The sequence below is a fragment of the Capsicum annuum genome, chromosome 11 (genome assembly GCF_002878395.1).
Source record: "Capsicum annuum cultivar UCD-10X-F1 chromosome 11, UCD10Xv1.1, whole genome shotgun sequence".
Lineage (NCBI taxonomy): Eukaryota > Viridiplantae > Streptophyta > Magnoliopsida > Solanales > Solanaceae > Capsicum > Capsicum annuum.
In genome coordinates this window covers 27,365,401-27,381,735 of record NC_061121.1, presented here as the reverse complement: position 1 = coordinate 27,381,735, position 16,335 = coordinate 27,365,401, and the positions used below count along the sequence as shown (strand labels likewise).

General features: G+C 32.2%; 1 protein-coding gene across 2 annotated transcripts; it reads left to right on the top strand.

Moving 5' to 3' along the window:
- The first annotated feature begins 224 nt into the window (after window positions 1–224).
- On the top strand, window positions 225–15,602 carry LOC107846592 (WRKY transcription factor 72A-like). 2 transcript variants are annotated; one of them, XM_047398689.1, is made up of 6 exons: window positions 225–448; window positions 2,133–2,201; window positions 2,616–3,146; window positions 3,824–3,937; window positions 5,864–6,029; window positions 15,395–15,602. In XM_047398689.1, exons 1-6 carry the CDS (start codon window positions 359–361, stop codon window positions 15,424–15,426), a joined length of 1,002 nt encoding a protein of 333 aa, XP_047254645.1. In that variant the 5' UTR covers window positions 225–358; the 3' UTR covers window positions 15,427–15,602. The 2 variants fall into 2 exon arrangements, with proteins under 2 accessions (XP_047254645.1, XP_047254644.1); XM_047398688.1 differs by lacking the exon at window positions 15,395–15,602 and having other exon boundaries at window positions 5,864–6,941.
- Window positions 15,603–16,335: the final 733 nt, after the last annotated feature.

Here is a 16,335-nt window from a genome sequence, read left to right as displayed (position 1 = left end):
TGCAGAAGACTGTTTTTATTGAAAGCGTCCTAATGACGGCAATAAAAATTTCTCTTGTCTCTATCCAAAGCGTTGAAATTAGAATTAGAAAATTGATTTTCCATTTGAATTAGTTTGCATGGATGATAAAGAAGAGAGTTGAAAAACTTGGTTAGTTGACTAGTTGACATATTATTTATAGGGCCATGTGCAACATGCTTGTCAATTGTAACAACTATAATTTAGACTTTTATATTTTCATCTACTCTTTCTTAGAATAAAAAAAAATTATAGTAGCTATTCTATAAAAAGACTTGTCCAAAGAGAAGAAAACCTTGTATATGCTAAAGTGTAGCCAAAAAAACAGGCAGATTAAACCATGCTAAGGAAAGATGGAGCAATGAATTCTACTAATACTAGTACTACTATTTATGATAAAGCAGAAGAGTTACTAGCTTCTACCAAAAAGGTACATTGAATATTTTTATTTTTTTTGTTTCCTGAGGTATCCCCATAGCCGGCAGCCGTGACACTAATCCTTCGTTCCTCAGTCAGCGCATCTAGCGGTAGGGAACTTACCACAGAGTTTGCTCTATTCGCAAGAGGCGGGGATCGAACCCCCGACCTCTTGCTTAAGGGACATAGCGCTGAACCACTATGTCAACTCTGGTGGTTACATTGAAATTTTACTATAAAGAGCTTTATGTTTCATAGGTTTTCCTTTTTGGTACTTGCTTTGAAATGTTTTATTTGAGTTGAGCTAAGATCCATCGGAAGTACTCTCTCTTCCTTCATTAGGTAAGGATTTCGTACACATCACTCTCTCCAGACTCCATTTTATAAAAAGTCGATTTTCCTTTCTTCTTTATATATCATTTGTTGATATACATAAGCTGAAGGCTTTCATTACAAATTTTATCTTCCAAATCAAAGGGTGATCTTAGATTGGGATAAATAAATCTTCCTAAACAATGAAAATGAATGGAGCTATATATTCCACTTAGAGTCTACCATAAGATTTTAATCAACCATACATGGCCTTGGAATGAAAGAAAATTACAAATCCGCTTTGTCTACGAACAAAGAAGCTATAAGTAATGCAACTATGAATCTCATGGAGAGTTCAATTCTGGTTCAGGATGAAAGGTCCTAAAGAAAAGCTAATATCAACCGCAATTAATTTTGTGAGTGGTTTTATGATCTTTGATCAATAATTCATCTTAATTAGAGTTACATGTTACGTTCATATGGACTTAAATTATGTGATAGGGTTATATATTGTAAGTGACCGAATGATCTTGCTGCTACAATTCACTAAGATTTAGTTTTTTGTCACTCTGATTCGTAAAAAAAAAGTTGTGTCCAATGAGAAGAAGTAATTTTCTTTTAATTCCCGAATATAATTTTTTTTTCCATACATTAATGTAGACGTGTTAAGAAATGAAAAAAAGAGAAAAGGGACAAGGAAGAGAAGATCTTAGCTAAAGGAGTTTTCCTTATTTTTTTGGTTATTTATTTACTTATTTATTTATTTATACGGTTAAATTTTAAATATCTGCAACTTGTGTGGAACTGTGGGCACCTAGTGAAATTGTCTTTCTAGGAAAAATTATTTACGTCAGATAGCTCATAGTATAAGTTTGTTATTTGGTTAGTCCATATTTGTGTTTGAACACCTTTTACACATAATTGTATTAGTTTTATACAAGATTGATATACTGATATAATACGTTTTCTCAAATATAATATCATATATATTACACTACGTGACATAATGTTTTAACATAGGTTGTGTATATTTGAAAATTTCCCCTTGAATTATCGGTTAGAGTTTTATATATTTTGTATTTTAATATTGAGATTACACCATGTGTTGGTCTCGACTTTGTACTCATTATTTTTGAGATGTATACTGGTCAACTTGGACTGGTCACCAGTTCCAGAAAAGAAACCAACTGGACAATATTATAATCCATAACTTGGTCCAATCTTCATTCCTATACAATATCATAGAGTAATATCTTTTAAAAACATAAATAACATATTTGTCCTTTTATTCTCATTATAATTCCTAATTTTCTTTACTATTAATTGCTCAACAAGTACTCTTTTGGTTCAATTAATATAACGATAAATATTCCATTTCCATGCAGGCAACTATAACAACAACGTCCATGAATACCAATTCAAGAAACTCTTTCGTAACCTCTATAAAGAATCAGGTATATTTTTAGTCAAGAAGTTTAATTAGCTTAAACATTTAGTGTCAGTTTGACCATGAAAATTTTTATTCTTTTTTTTTAAAGTTGAATTTCGGATATCATGTTTGGCCAATGGCAATACAATTTCAAATTTCAAGATTCAAGCAAGCTTTTTTACTATAATTTTTTCAAATGTCTTTTAAATATTTTGAATTGTCATTAGGACTTATAGTACTTTCTAATTAGTTTTTACATATATAAATTTTATTTTTTAAAAAAATGTTAAAGATTTTATTTCCATATTTAAGATAAAAATTGGAAATTTTGACATTCGAAATTTGAATTTTGCCACAGAAATTGAGATATTGGGAGTATAAGTTATGCTCTTGACTAATTAACTTGGTGCTAATAAGTGTTGTGGCTTAAATTTAACAGGAGGATCAACTAATAAACTCAACAAAATGTCAGATTGTTGAAGCCAAAGAAGAAAATGAGAGGTTAAAGTGGATGCTATCTAAAACCATGAAGGATTACAAATCCTTGCAAATGCATTTTCAAGGCATAATTACTCAAAATTCCAACAATATTATTGCAAAAAGTCCTTCTAATATTATTGAAAAAGAAGAAGTGGAACATCTTTCTCTAAGCCTAGGGAGATCATCAAGTTGTAGTACTTCAAAAGAGTTCAAGAAGGAATTATATGATCAAAATGATGAGTGTAAAAGTCAAAAAAATTGTAAATTATATGATGGTCTTGATTTGGGATTAGATTGTAAATTTAGTCAAGATCATTTAACAGATGATCATAGCCCAGAAAATAGTTTTGAAGAATCAAACAAGGAGAATATAAAAATGGCCCGAATTTCGAGGAATCATGATGAAGATGAAGATGAAGATGAAGATGAAGATTTTTGGGATAAAAAGAAGGCTAGGGTGTCTATAAGAGCTGTGTGTGGCACTACTACGGTAAGTCCGTTTTAATTTGCATAAATAGAATTTAATTCATATATACTGATGGGTCAATATAAAAGTTTTTACACAATCAATGTTGTAATGTAGTCGATTAGACTAAGTTATTTGTAGCAATTTTATCTTGTCAAATCATTATTATAAAAAATTGTTACCTATTCTCGGTAGTTTTAACGTGGGAAAGTATATATATATGCGTGATGACTTTAATTATCTTCTAGAATTGTATTAACCATGCAATGATAAAAAAAAAAAAAAAATAAATAAAAAAAAAAAATAAAAACAAAGACTATATTCACTTTGTAAATTTATATCTGACTTATTTAAATGACACTCTTTGCATTTTAGAACGTTTTAAACTGATTATACTATTTCACTAGATCGTATTATTCTTTTTAGCAATTTTAATTTTAATTTTAATTCACTTAAAAATTGAATTTTCAATTTTTTATATATTCTTTATCAAACTAATTATTTGCAATAACTATTTTGTTGCGCCTTCTTTTACCATATATACTACACTAATATACTTGTGTAAATGTGTAATGGATCGGATTTGCATCCTCGAGGTAAGGGTAAGACGTACATTATATCCTCTTCAGACTTTACATGTGTATTTTACTTGATATATTGTTATTAATTATTGGTGTTGTGTAATGGATTTGGAAATGCAGATGAATGATGGATGTCAATGGAGAAAATATGGACAGAAAATAGCTAAAGGGAATCCATGTCCTAGGGCTTACTATCGTTGCACTGTCTCCCCAACATGCCCAGTAAGAAAACAGGTATATAGTTTTAATATTTTACTAATTGACAATTAATAATTTCCTTTAATCTGTAAAACTTTAATTCGGTGTCACAATTTGATTCACAGGTAAACGGAGATTGAACCTTCATTTTTAGTGAAAATAAAAATGAAAATTATAGTAGTATAGTACTAACTGAATGATACTTTATTAGTATATAATATATCATCATACATTAGTTATAAAATTGAACATAATTATAAAAAGTCACTCATTATTATTATGCGTTATTAGTTCATCTAAAAGTAACTGCATATAACTATCCATAGTAAATGGAACTGATTTTTCTTATATACATTGTCATTGCCTATAACGGTTGATAAATCAAAAGCTTTTCATTCAACTTATTCTTTCGATTGATTTTGAAGAAGGGAACGAGTTAATAACTCATATGATCATTCAACTATGAAATTTTATTCTAGAAAGTCACTTAACTTTTATCTTTATCTCAAAAGTCACTCAATTATGAATTTTTATCTCAAAAATTCACTCAACTTTGATCTTTATTTCGAAAGTCACTCAACTATCACATTTTTACTCAAAAACTCACTCAACCGATTTAATTTTTTTTTTAAATAGAATTTGCTTATGTGGAATTTCTATTTAAAAATTTTTTTAAAAAAATATTTATTTAATGACCATTTTATCCTTGTACCCCTAAATTAATAGTTCTTCCTCCTCTTTCTTATTTTTCTTCTCCTTCTCACTTTCTTCTCATAAGTTTTTCATAACTCTAACATTTACGGTATAATCTAGAAATTAAAAATTATAATTATACAAAATAAAATTACTATATATTTTATCTTTGCATTTATTTTTTTTTGGTCTTTGAAAAGGAAAAAAAGGAAAAAAAAATAGGAAAAAAGAAGAAAAACTAAACTAAACTAAAATATCGTGCACTTTCCTTTTTCTCCTTTTTAATACTTTATAATTTTATTTTATTTATCTTCTTTTGACCTCTTTATTTTTATTTTTTAAATTAAAGACAAAATAAAAATAAAATGCAAATATAAAATATAGTAGTAATTTCATTTCGTACAATTTTAATTGTCAATTCCTAGATTATAATGTGTGGCCTATAAAAAAATTTATGGGAAGAAAGTGAAAAGAAGAAGAAAATTGAGAAAGAGGAGGGAGAGATATTAATTTAGGGGAATAAGGATAAAACAGTTATTAAAGAGATAATTTTTATTTTTTAGAATTTTATTTTTAAATAGAAATTCCACATAAGATAATTCTATTTTACAAAAATAACTAAATAGGTTGAGTTACTTTCTGAGCAAAAATGTGATAGTTGAATGACTTTTGAAGTAAAAGTTAAAGTTGAGTGACTTTCTGAGATAAAAGTTCATAGTTAAGTGAGTTTTGAGGTAAAGATCAAAGTTGAGTGACTTTCTGGGATAAAAGTTCATAGTTAAGTGACCATTTGAGTTATTAACTCAGAAGGGAACCTTAGAGCAACAGTAAAGTTGTCTCCATGTAACCTATAAATTACGAGTTCGAGTCGTGAGAGCAGTCACTAATATTTGCATTAGGGTAGATTATTTACATCACACTCCTTGGAGTGCAGTCCTTTTCCAAACTTTATTAGCACACAATGTTTTGTGCTCCAAACTGCCTTTAATCAAAGTATATGTACGTATATTCTTGCACTAATTAGAGTACTATGATGAATTTGTCCATACAATTTTTTTTTCAAATATTTGGGAAAGAAATGGAGAGCTCGGCTGTCAAGTTAAATTGGCTCATTTCAACTTGAAATAGAAAACTTGAGATTTATTTGAAATCAACTTCTCTATTTCGAGTTTCACTCACTAAATTTCAATTATTTTTTCTCATGTCCAAACCGATAAAACGTCTATTTCTGACCCTTTTTTTTTCTTCATAATGTGTGATCCTCCATAGGTTCAAAGATGTTGTGAAGACATGTCCATTCTGATCACCACATATGAAGGAACACATAATCACTCCCTTCCATTTTCAGCAACTGCCATGGCTTCCACCACCTCAGCAGCTGCCTCTATGCTAAGATGCACATCCTCCTCAACATCACCATTGCCACAACAATCAGGTTTACCAAATGTTAATCAAAATCTTCATGGAAAATTCAACTTTACCAATTCAAATAGTAATAACTTATTACCCACATATAATAATAATGCATCAACTTTTTACTTACCACCAAAAACTTCAATTTCCACATGTCAATCACACCCCACAATTACACTTGATTTCACTACAAATACATCATTATCATCTACTCATCATACATTAATCTCTTCTCAAAGATATCCTTCCAATTCTCTTAAATTCTCCACACCAATATCCCCAAGTACTTCTTCTGCATATCTTGGTAGGCCATGCTTTTCTCATCAACCCTTGATGATCACTTCCAAAAACAATCAAAACACCATTGAGTACAGTGGCGAAGTCAGAATTTCTGACGATTGAATTCAAAAACAATGTGAAAGTGTCACACTTAGGATTTGATGATCATGTGACTTAAAATAAATTTTAGACCACCTTTGTCCATACATTAGAATTTTCCTTTATATCAAGGGAAATCAAACAGTTTATACATATAGAAAATTATTTATTTTTATTTTATTTGTACAGTATAATTTTTCGATAAAAGAGATTTCTGCATCTACCACATGATCATTTCTGAGGACCCGGTTGGGCGAAATGGCCTTTTCTCTACAAAACATTCAATAGTTTGTTATGATTTGTGTTCGCGAAAATGTATTCATGCAGAGGCGGATCCAGAATTTAAAGTCTTCTAGTGCCAAGTGAACTTGTCGATTAAATCAATTGAAGAATCCAAATTTTGGATCCGCCTTCAAGGCGGAGCTAGTTAATTTATTTTTTATTTTTTTTTACGTATAGAAAGTAGATCTTGAAGTCCCTTCGACTATTTCATTTATTTACTTTTTTCGATTTTGAAACTCCTTAGTGAAAAATTTGATTCGCCCCTTTTTTTGTCTCAACAAGATAGGAAGTAGTTATTAGAAGGAATGCTTTAGGTTTTTAGTTATTTATTTTTCTTAAAGATAATATTTGGCTCAAGTTTGTGTATAATTATTTTGATAATCATCAAGAATTAAAATTCACTATACATTAAAAATTTACAATTTCGATTTTGAATTAGAGTCGGAACCTTAAAGTAGAAATAGAATTAGTTCTTTTATTAAAAAAATAAAAATAAAGCAACAAGTTTGGTGGTATATAGAAAAACTAAACTAAGATGTATCTAGTCTCATTAGACCGCTTAAGCAATTACATAGGGCTCCATAATTATGGGGCTGTGAAGGGTGACTGATAAAGAAATCTGGTGGAGCAGAGAATTGAAGAAGAAGTAAGAAGTTCGATAAGATTGACAAAGTCGATTTAAGAAAAAAAAAAGGGACAGTATTTTTTTTTAATTTGATAATAAGGAGAATAAAACTTATTCATCTTTTAATTTTATATCAAGCAAATACTAATCAATGAGAAATTAAAAAAAAAAAAGTTAAGAGAGTAATTTTTAATAATATGAGTCAACAATAATTAAAAACAAGTAGAATGGAATACAAAATAATGCAATTAATTGAATCAATAAATGTGCAAAACAATGGACTCCTAACAGGATTCAAACGCATACCACTTCAAGGAGAAAACATAACCCCTTGCCACTCACACCAAAGAGAACCTTGTTCCCAGGGTGGCACTTTAATATTTATCTATATTCTGTATGTATACACACCTATATATATATAAAGTTTCCGTCAAAATTTGTGGGTAGCGTGACACCCTCACGGACCTTAATAGATCTGTCTCTGTATTCATGGATAGAACCTCTACCAATAACTTTATAAAATATAGAGGGAAATAATATTTAATCAAATATTTCTCGTCAATCTAGCAATAATGAAGGGGAGCCTTGGAGTAACTGGTAAAGTTACTGCCATATGATCAGAAGGTCACGGGTCCAAGCCTTGGAAATAGCCTCTGACAGAAATGTAAGGTAAGGCTGCATATGATACACCCTTGTGGTGGGGCCCTTCCCCGAACACTGCGCATAGCGATAGCTTTAGTGCGGAATTTGAAGATTCTTGAACAGGTTTCGTCCATCACGACTATGCAATTGTGTGTATTAAAAAGGTTTAGTAGATTACTTGTGACGTTCCCTGCATGAAGGAAAATAATTAATCAAGAAAACATATATTAGTTTATTCCAAGAACCATTTTATTTGTTTCATTAGTTGATAGTGTAATCACATATAATAAATACGAACTGTAAAGTAAAAATTTACAATCTAAGTTATATTTGTTACTCTCTCTGTTTAAAAAATAATGACCTAGTTTGACTTGGCACGGGATTTAAGTAAATAATAAAAAGACTTTTGAATTTTGTGGTCTTAAATTAAAGATATGTCAAATGTATCAAAATGTCCTTCAATCCTGTGGTCTTAAACATGCTACGTAGAAAGTTAAAATTTAAAATTTGCTAAAAATGAAAAAGATCATTCTTTTTTAAACAGACTAAAAAGGAAACTAGAGCATTCTTTTTTAAACCCAGAGAATATAAAAGATTGTTCGATTATTTGATGAAGATTTCTTTCATCTTCATAGGAATCTACTATCATAGTTTTTCATAGAGAAGAAACGAGTTTTGCGTTGTAGATTTTGTAAAGAGAGAATTCTTTTTTTTTTCTTATTGATCTGAGAAGAGAAACTTGCATTCTTTTTCAAGTGAAGAGTTCCTAACAAATAGAACTCTTTATATTTCTGAAGTGACACAATCCTTTAGAACATACATACATGTTTTTCTCTCTTTTTATTAATAATATTATAATAAATATATATTACGTACTCCCTCCGTTTAAAAAAGAATAATCTATTTTCCTTTTTAGTACATTTTAAAAAGAATGATTCCTTTTCTTTTTTGGTAATACTTTAGTTTCAACTTTCCACATGGCATGTTTAAGACCACAAGATTAAAGGGCATTTTGGTACATTTAACGCAACTTTAATTTAAGGCCACAAGATGCAAAAGTTTTCTTTATTTTCTTAAACTTTGTATCAAGTCAAAGTAGGTGAAGTATATATTTATCTACTTGGACATGGATTCAGATTTAACCTGCACGGGTGATCCAATTTCAATTTACAATACTACCATATAGTTGAAAGCTTAGTGCACTGAATTGTTGTAATGACCTCTAGGTCATTTTATTTTCTCTATTTTTGAGCGTTTACGGTGTTTCGAGCCTTTCAACAACGGTTACAGGTCATTTATGACTTGTCAAAGCTGTCGATTCGATTATCGAACAATTCATTTGAATTTTAGGGTTGTTTTCCTGTTTTAGAGCTATCGTTATTAAGGAATTGATCTTAGATCAAAACTCCTAGTAAATAGAGTTTTTAGCTCCAAAACATTGATTTTAGGTTAGGGGCCCTTGATTCAGGACTTTCGGACTCACTTTGGGCTATTGGATAGATTTAATGAAAAATGGAACTAGGTATTAGACCCAAATTTAATCAAAATAATCTCGGGTGGAAGTTTTGAAAGTTTTTATAGTTTCATTCAGTCAGAATATTGAATTAGGTATGGTAACATAGTTCATTTGCACGCATGGGATTCCGAACAAAACTCGAGCGCCCGCTCAGAGTTTGTGAGGGCTTAAGCTTTTGCTGGTTTTTCGGCTTCTGATACAGGCCCATTTTAATCTTCAAGACCGCGAGGAGTATGTCGCATTCGCAAAGGTTCAAGACATTGACCATCGCGTTCGCGATGAAGGGCTGGTCCAACCCAGTCCACGTACCTCCTTGTGTTTGCAACCACTTTGTGTCACGATCGTGGTTGTAATATCTGCTAGACTCGCATCCTTTTGAATGCGTTCGCGAAGGGTAATTCAATCATTCTTCGTGATCCTTGGCCCCCGTAATCGCGAAGGTCAAATCCCTAGCATATATAATCCCCTGTTCCTCAACTTTTCATTATTTTTTGCGCTCATTTCGTCATTTTTGCCCCAAGATCTCAAGAAACTTGTGAAAAATCATTGATTGGAGCTAGGAAAGTGTAGAGGATGATGAAGTGACCATTTCCTATTAACTCCTTCCTAAGTTCTCGACGTAATTCCTCTGTTTAATTCTTATTTTTTCCTTTTTTCCTTTTTTCCATTATCTCGGGTGTGATTTGGGACTCGATTTACACTCCATTTGTGTTCAACTTTTAAATATACATTCATTGTCCTTAGAGGGACCTCGAGGTAGATAAAATTTTAAAATTCCATAAGCGAACCCAATGGGCCCATTTTTTGACTCGATTTTAAGCTCAGAGTTTTATATTACAATATAGGTATCATTTTACTTCTATTAACATGTAGATTATTATTTGATAGTGTGACGTAATTTTTGGGATCGTGGATCAAGGATGAGCGATTTGTGGGCAATTCAAGATTGTGGTTCTGTATTGAGGTAGGCTTAGATTTACTTTTCTCTATGAGATGGTGTTATATTATAGATTGCATGCTACGCGGGGATTATAGGATATCTTAAGATCACTAGTATTTCATGACTTAACCTATTTAGAAAATTTGGGATAGAAATGTGGCCCGAACCTTAGTATACGATACCCGTTATTGACATAAAGCCTTATTATTCTTGATTATAGACAAGTTTATCGTAGATTGATGTTAATGATCTTTTAGTATAAGATTTATCATTCGACTTAGTGAATTGGACGGTATGTTTCCATTAGATTCTTGTTGTGATTTTAAGCCCTTGATTACCATAGTTTTTTTAGTTGTGAGGCTTTATAATGTTAATTATGTATTATTGAGCCCGAGGTGGTGGTTACGATACCAGTTGAACTCTAGGTGAGTATTATATCATTGAAGAGGACGTGATTCTAGTGTATAGACGCTTGGACGCTTATGGTTGTATTATTTGGATACTGGTGATTACATGCATACTTTTAGGCGCATTTGTGATCACTTAGTGGTACGTTTCCAAATAAATTCTTGATTTTACTACTGGTTTTTAAAAAGAAATTTATTTTCACTTTTCACTTTTAAAATTAATTCTTTTACAATAAAAATTGTACCACCCTATTTAATGAATTATGAGCTTTTAAAACTAAATATGCTATTTTGAAAGTTAGACCGAGGTTGTTTCTGGTTCATTAGTAATTCACTCTTTTATGATGGTTATTAAAAGTCTTGATTTAGGAACAGACAGTATATATAGATATACCAAGTCTCTTACGGGTCACTCCATTCGTGAGCCATCCGTAGTCATAGGTCTTGTCTTTTCAAGCTACTGAGTTGAAGGAGATATGTACACGTGGTACATTACGATACTTGGATTGGACATGGTATTATCGGTTTATGTTGCATTCAATCATTCATATGCATTGCCTATCACTAGTATAATTGTTTGGTGCTTATACCTGTCAACCTTATAGGGGGTTGTATAGATATAAGTTCTGATTATTGTTTGTGAGTGTTGCTTAAACCTTTCAAACTCATGGAGGTCCGACTAGGTTATTGTTTGTTCGGACTAGCCGTTTACTTTATTGATGGTTATTATGATTAGTTTATGGCAGTACGGTTACGGGCTAGTTTCTGAGGCTATTGGTACATTTATGAATCTTTAATCCTTTTAAGGCTGTTGGTTATGATCCTCGAGATATTTGGTTGGCTCCCTCGGGTTATTATCTTGAGTTTTGCTATATATATATGTGTGTGTGTATGTATATATGTATGTATCCTTCTCTTTCCTTGTCTATTCATAATGTATATGTATCATTTGGCCTTGAACTACTAATATATCCTTCTTTTACTCTTCATTTGTATATTGACTAGTGATATACAGTATTGCACCTTAGTTCCTGAACACTGTTAGAATAGACTAGTTTATCCTTATTGTTCCATTAGCATTATTATGTTTAGTTTCTTGAGTGGTTTCCTATAGTTTACATTCTTGCTCTACCTGTTATTTATACTTGCATTATCTTTGGAGCTCAGTCGGTCGATGCTTACTGAGTACCATGTGTTAGCTACCCATACTACATTTCTACAGTCTGCAAATCATAGTAATAGTTCTCGTCGTTGACATGTACATCATGCGGAGCAATTATGGATCGTAGATTTGGGGTGAGCTCCTAACGTTCAGAGTATTCCACCTCTCCCTCGTATGATTAGACTTATCCCTATTTTATATTTTGGAGATAGTTTGAACATGTACATTTATTTTGTATTTCTCTTTATATTCTAGTAGTATTAGAAACTCCTGTACTGACTTCACCAGCTCATGGGGTTGTAGTCTATATTAGTCTTTTATTTATTTTATTTTTGTTACTTTCTTCATTTCTTTTGATAGTACTGTTCTGGCCTACAAATTGACTTACCTACTGGTGAGTTATAGTCAGAGGCGAATCTAGGATCCAAACTCTTCAGGTGCCAATAAAGTTATCAGTTAGATCAATTAGATTATTCATCTTAGCAATGAATGTAGAGAGCAGTGAGATTGAAGCTGTGAGCCTTGGCCGGCGACGAAAAAAATCCGACTAGCGGCGACAACAGCGATAAAAAATCAGAAAGTAGAGGTTGATTGATTTGAAAATTGAGAGGAATAGGGTTTTAAAAATTTTGACGAAAGAGAATAAAATTATATATTTTTTAACAACTTGAGAAATAAAAGAAAGTCAAAAATATAATTAATTATACATATTAAGTCAACTGTCAACATATATATAAGATATAAGTAAAACTTATGCCAAACTGAGGTCGAACCCACGACCTTTAGGGCGCAGAAGTGGTGCTTTACCACTTACACTAGATGATACTTTGGTATTATGGGTGGCATGTTTATAATTTGAGTATATCAGTATATCTGTAACACACCGTATTTTTTGGGCTAGAATTTGAACTGTTGTTTGTACGTGTGTAAACTTGAATCCAATTACTTCTATATAAAAATAAGTGTGATGATCATTATCCTAGTGTGAAGAGTGCTCTTGAGGGAAAGAATGTTCGTATTAAAACTTAGAGTGAAGTGGAGTTAAGAACTTTCATTATCGATCATATTTTCGAATTCAATTCTACAAGGGTCAAATTTAAATGTGTATAACTTCTGAAATATGTGAAATTTTGAATCTAAAGACCCACCAAATTATACATAAATGTGTCCTCTTTTCAACACATCTAATTTTGCCTTAATTAGATACCCGGAGCTTATTGCGGAGATTACCCTCCGCGATGCACCAAAGCATTAAATTTGTCAATTTTCAGGTTTGTTCACTTGGGAGGAGGGGTATTGAAGTTTTTATACTTATAAATGATCCTTAAACACTATATTAACCTATTTCCATCCATTTTCACGACATAACATCGATTACATCACCTCACAAAATCCCTAAACATCCTTCCTTAAGCAAGAGAGGGGAAACTAACTAGGTGTAAGACCCCTTAAAGTTTTCTCGTAGTTTAAGACTTTAGAGCATGTCAAGTAAAGCCTTTATACTTAGAAATTTGACTAAGTGTGGGACTTAGTTCATTTTTTTAATGCCTTCAAACTTTGAAGAATTATTTTGTGACCTTCCCGACCTTTAGTAGTTGATATTTTAGCTAATATATGATCCGAGAGGTCAATAGGTATTTTTGAATCGGTTTTAAATTTTTTGAACCGCATTTAGATCTCGTTTGGTATCCCAAAATAGTGAACCAACGCGATCTTAGCGCGTCGTGTCTCCCATCGCATTGGTCAATTTTTTAGTAAGAAAAGTACTGAGGCTTGGCAAGATGATGGTGCGACGCGTCGAGTATCGCGTCGATGCCCACGACGCATCGCATTGCCTACAGCATCGATGCCCAGTTATTTTTCAGCTTTTAAAATCCGCGTCCTAGGGGGCAATTTGGTCATTTTCCCTGTCCCTTTTCAACTTTAACAAGGGATTTAATCCCTAAGATACCAAAATACATACACTTTTATCAATTTCCGTCAAGAACTCATCCTAAGGTTTCAACCCAAAACCCAAGAGAACTCAAAATTTAACCGTCGTTTTTTCAAAATTGATTCAAGATTCGGAATCCCCAAATCAAGAGCTTCAAGAATCACCCATTAGAAGTTCGAATAGCATCCCAAAGTCAAGAGTTCATTCAAAGATTCTAATTTAAGGTATGTGGGATTTGAACAAGGACAAATCTTTCGTCCTTGTGCTCAAAACTTGATTTTTATTACAAGAGTTATTTGATTTTACATGTTTTCCTATGAAATTGAAGTTGGGTTTATACCCTATGTTGCTATTCGTAAGATTATGAAATTTTTAGTGTTTTAGAAGTTGAATTACATGAGTATGTTTATATCTTGGTATATATAGCTGAAATTTCTAGATTTTAAGATGATTATGAATGTTTTGCTATCAAAGCATGAATTTTGAGATGTTGAAATCATGGGATTCATATTATGAGTTATTTTCCCATACCTCGATTGAGATGATTGAAAGCTTTTTAAGATGATTGTTGAACATGAAGTCTAAATATGATTTTTGATGTATTAAAGCTTTATATTTTGAGTCCTAAGCACAAGTGATGATTTTATAAGGAGATTATGATCTCAAGTTTTGTTGACAAGTTTTGATAAGTGCTTTCAAAAGAAAAGATTGATCTTTTGATCTTAAGCTAAGATAGGAATACACACTATTTATGATTTAAAGCAAAGAGAAGTATATTTGGTCTCCATTATAGACCTTTGAGTTATTTTAAGGTGGATTTCCTAAACGCTCTGAGCTTAAGTATGAGAGTAGTATTTAGCACCAAGTTGGGCTTGATTCCAAGGTCTCACACCCCAGAACTACGAACTAACGTAGGATTTGATTTACCCCAAGCGGGTTAAGATAGTGATTACTAAAGTTAAGGTTCTATTCTGATGGCAAGGGTAGAACAGCTTTCCCCAACGTGGGTAAGACGTTGGACTCCATGTAGCTCACATGGTTTATATCGGTTAAAAGAAACTCCCAAGTGTCCCAAGTCATTGAGTCCCAAGTTTCCCACAGTATTCCAAGGTCTTAAAGTGTCAAATTTTTCCCAAAGTCGTAAAATCCTTAGTCTTTGAGTCTTTAAAGTTTTAAAGAAGTCCATTATTCTCCTTAAGATAAAAGTATAAGTTTTGAAAGGCTATTATTATTATGATTCCTTTGTAATTACAAGTTTTAAGGATGAGAGGAGAATACAAATTTTTGAACAAAGTATGATGACTCACTGGATTATGATGCCTGCTTTATTATGATATATTTCAGTTTTATTCAAGCTACGTGATTCATTTATATTAGCATGCATGTTTTCTATAAAGATTGATGATAATGTTTAATTAGTGCATACACCCTCATATGCTCAGTACATCCTCAAAGTACTAATCCACATATACGTCTGTGTGCTACATTGTATTATAATGTAGGTTCGGGTGCTCAGTCTCAGCCGCGACCGTGATCTACGAGTACCTTGTCTATATTCCGCGGTTGGTGAGTCCTCATGATTCGAGGACCGATTTCCTAGACTTTTAGTTTTGATATAAGTTATTTTTGCTTTCAGTCAGTTGAGTCAGTTGGGGGTTTGTCCCAATGACTCTCTAGTTCATTAGTAAGTAGAGGCTTGTCGGACTAGACTAGTGGTTGAAGTTTTCCAAACTGTTCTTAGTATTTGACATTCAGATTATGTTTTTCAGTTATTTCAATCCAAATTTGGCATAATATATGATTATTTCTTGGTTTATTTATCTTGAAGTAAGTGTTAGAAGTATTAGCAGGCTCAAAGGGTTAGGTTAGGGCTACTTGTAGCCTTAAGTACCGTGTGATGTCTAAGAATGAGATTTCAGGGCGTTACAAACTTGGTATCATAGCCTAAGGTTTAAGGAGTCCTAGGGAGTCTGACAAGCCGCATTGTACAGAGTCTTGATCATCATGTGTAGCGCGCCACATCTATGAGGCTACAAGACGTCTTAGGAAAAAGTCATTTCTTTCTTTCAAAATCCATCGTGCTTACAGTTATCTCTCTCTACTATTAATTCATGCTCATTTATGATAGAAAAATATCTCCCCAAAGAGCAAATGCTCACAGAAATAATAACGATCAACCTCAGCCTGTTAATCCCCTGAATGAGACCGTGTCTCATGCAGAGTTTTGGGGATCCTTACAGGCGTTAGCCCAGGCATTCACCATAAATGTTCAGGACAATAACCAGGCTGCAGTTCTGTATTAGCAAGGAGAGGATTTAGTTGTATCCAGGATTCAAGATTTCATGAGGATGAACCCACCAGAGTTCTATAGGTAGAAGACAGGTGAGGACCCACAATTGTATCTTGCGGAGGTGAAGAAGATCACCTAAGTCATGCATATTTC

Excerpts from the sequence above, each read along its gene's own strand:
- LOC107846592 (XM_047398688.1), top strand. The coding sequence starts at position 359 with ATGCTAAGGAAAGATGGAGCAATGAATTCTACTAATACTAGTACTACT. Across the intron at positions 3,147-3,823 it reads CTGTGTGTGGCACTACTACG|ATGAATGATGGATGTCAATG; the intron begins GTAAGTCCGTTT and ends TTGGAAATGCAG. Across the intron at positions 3,938-5,863 it reads CATGCCCAGTAAGAAAACAG|GTTCAAAGATGTTGTGAAGA; the intron begins GTATATAGTTTT and ends GATCCTCCATAG.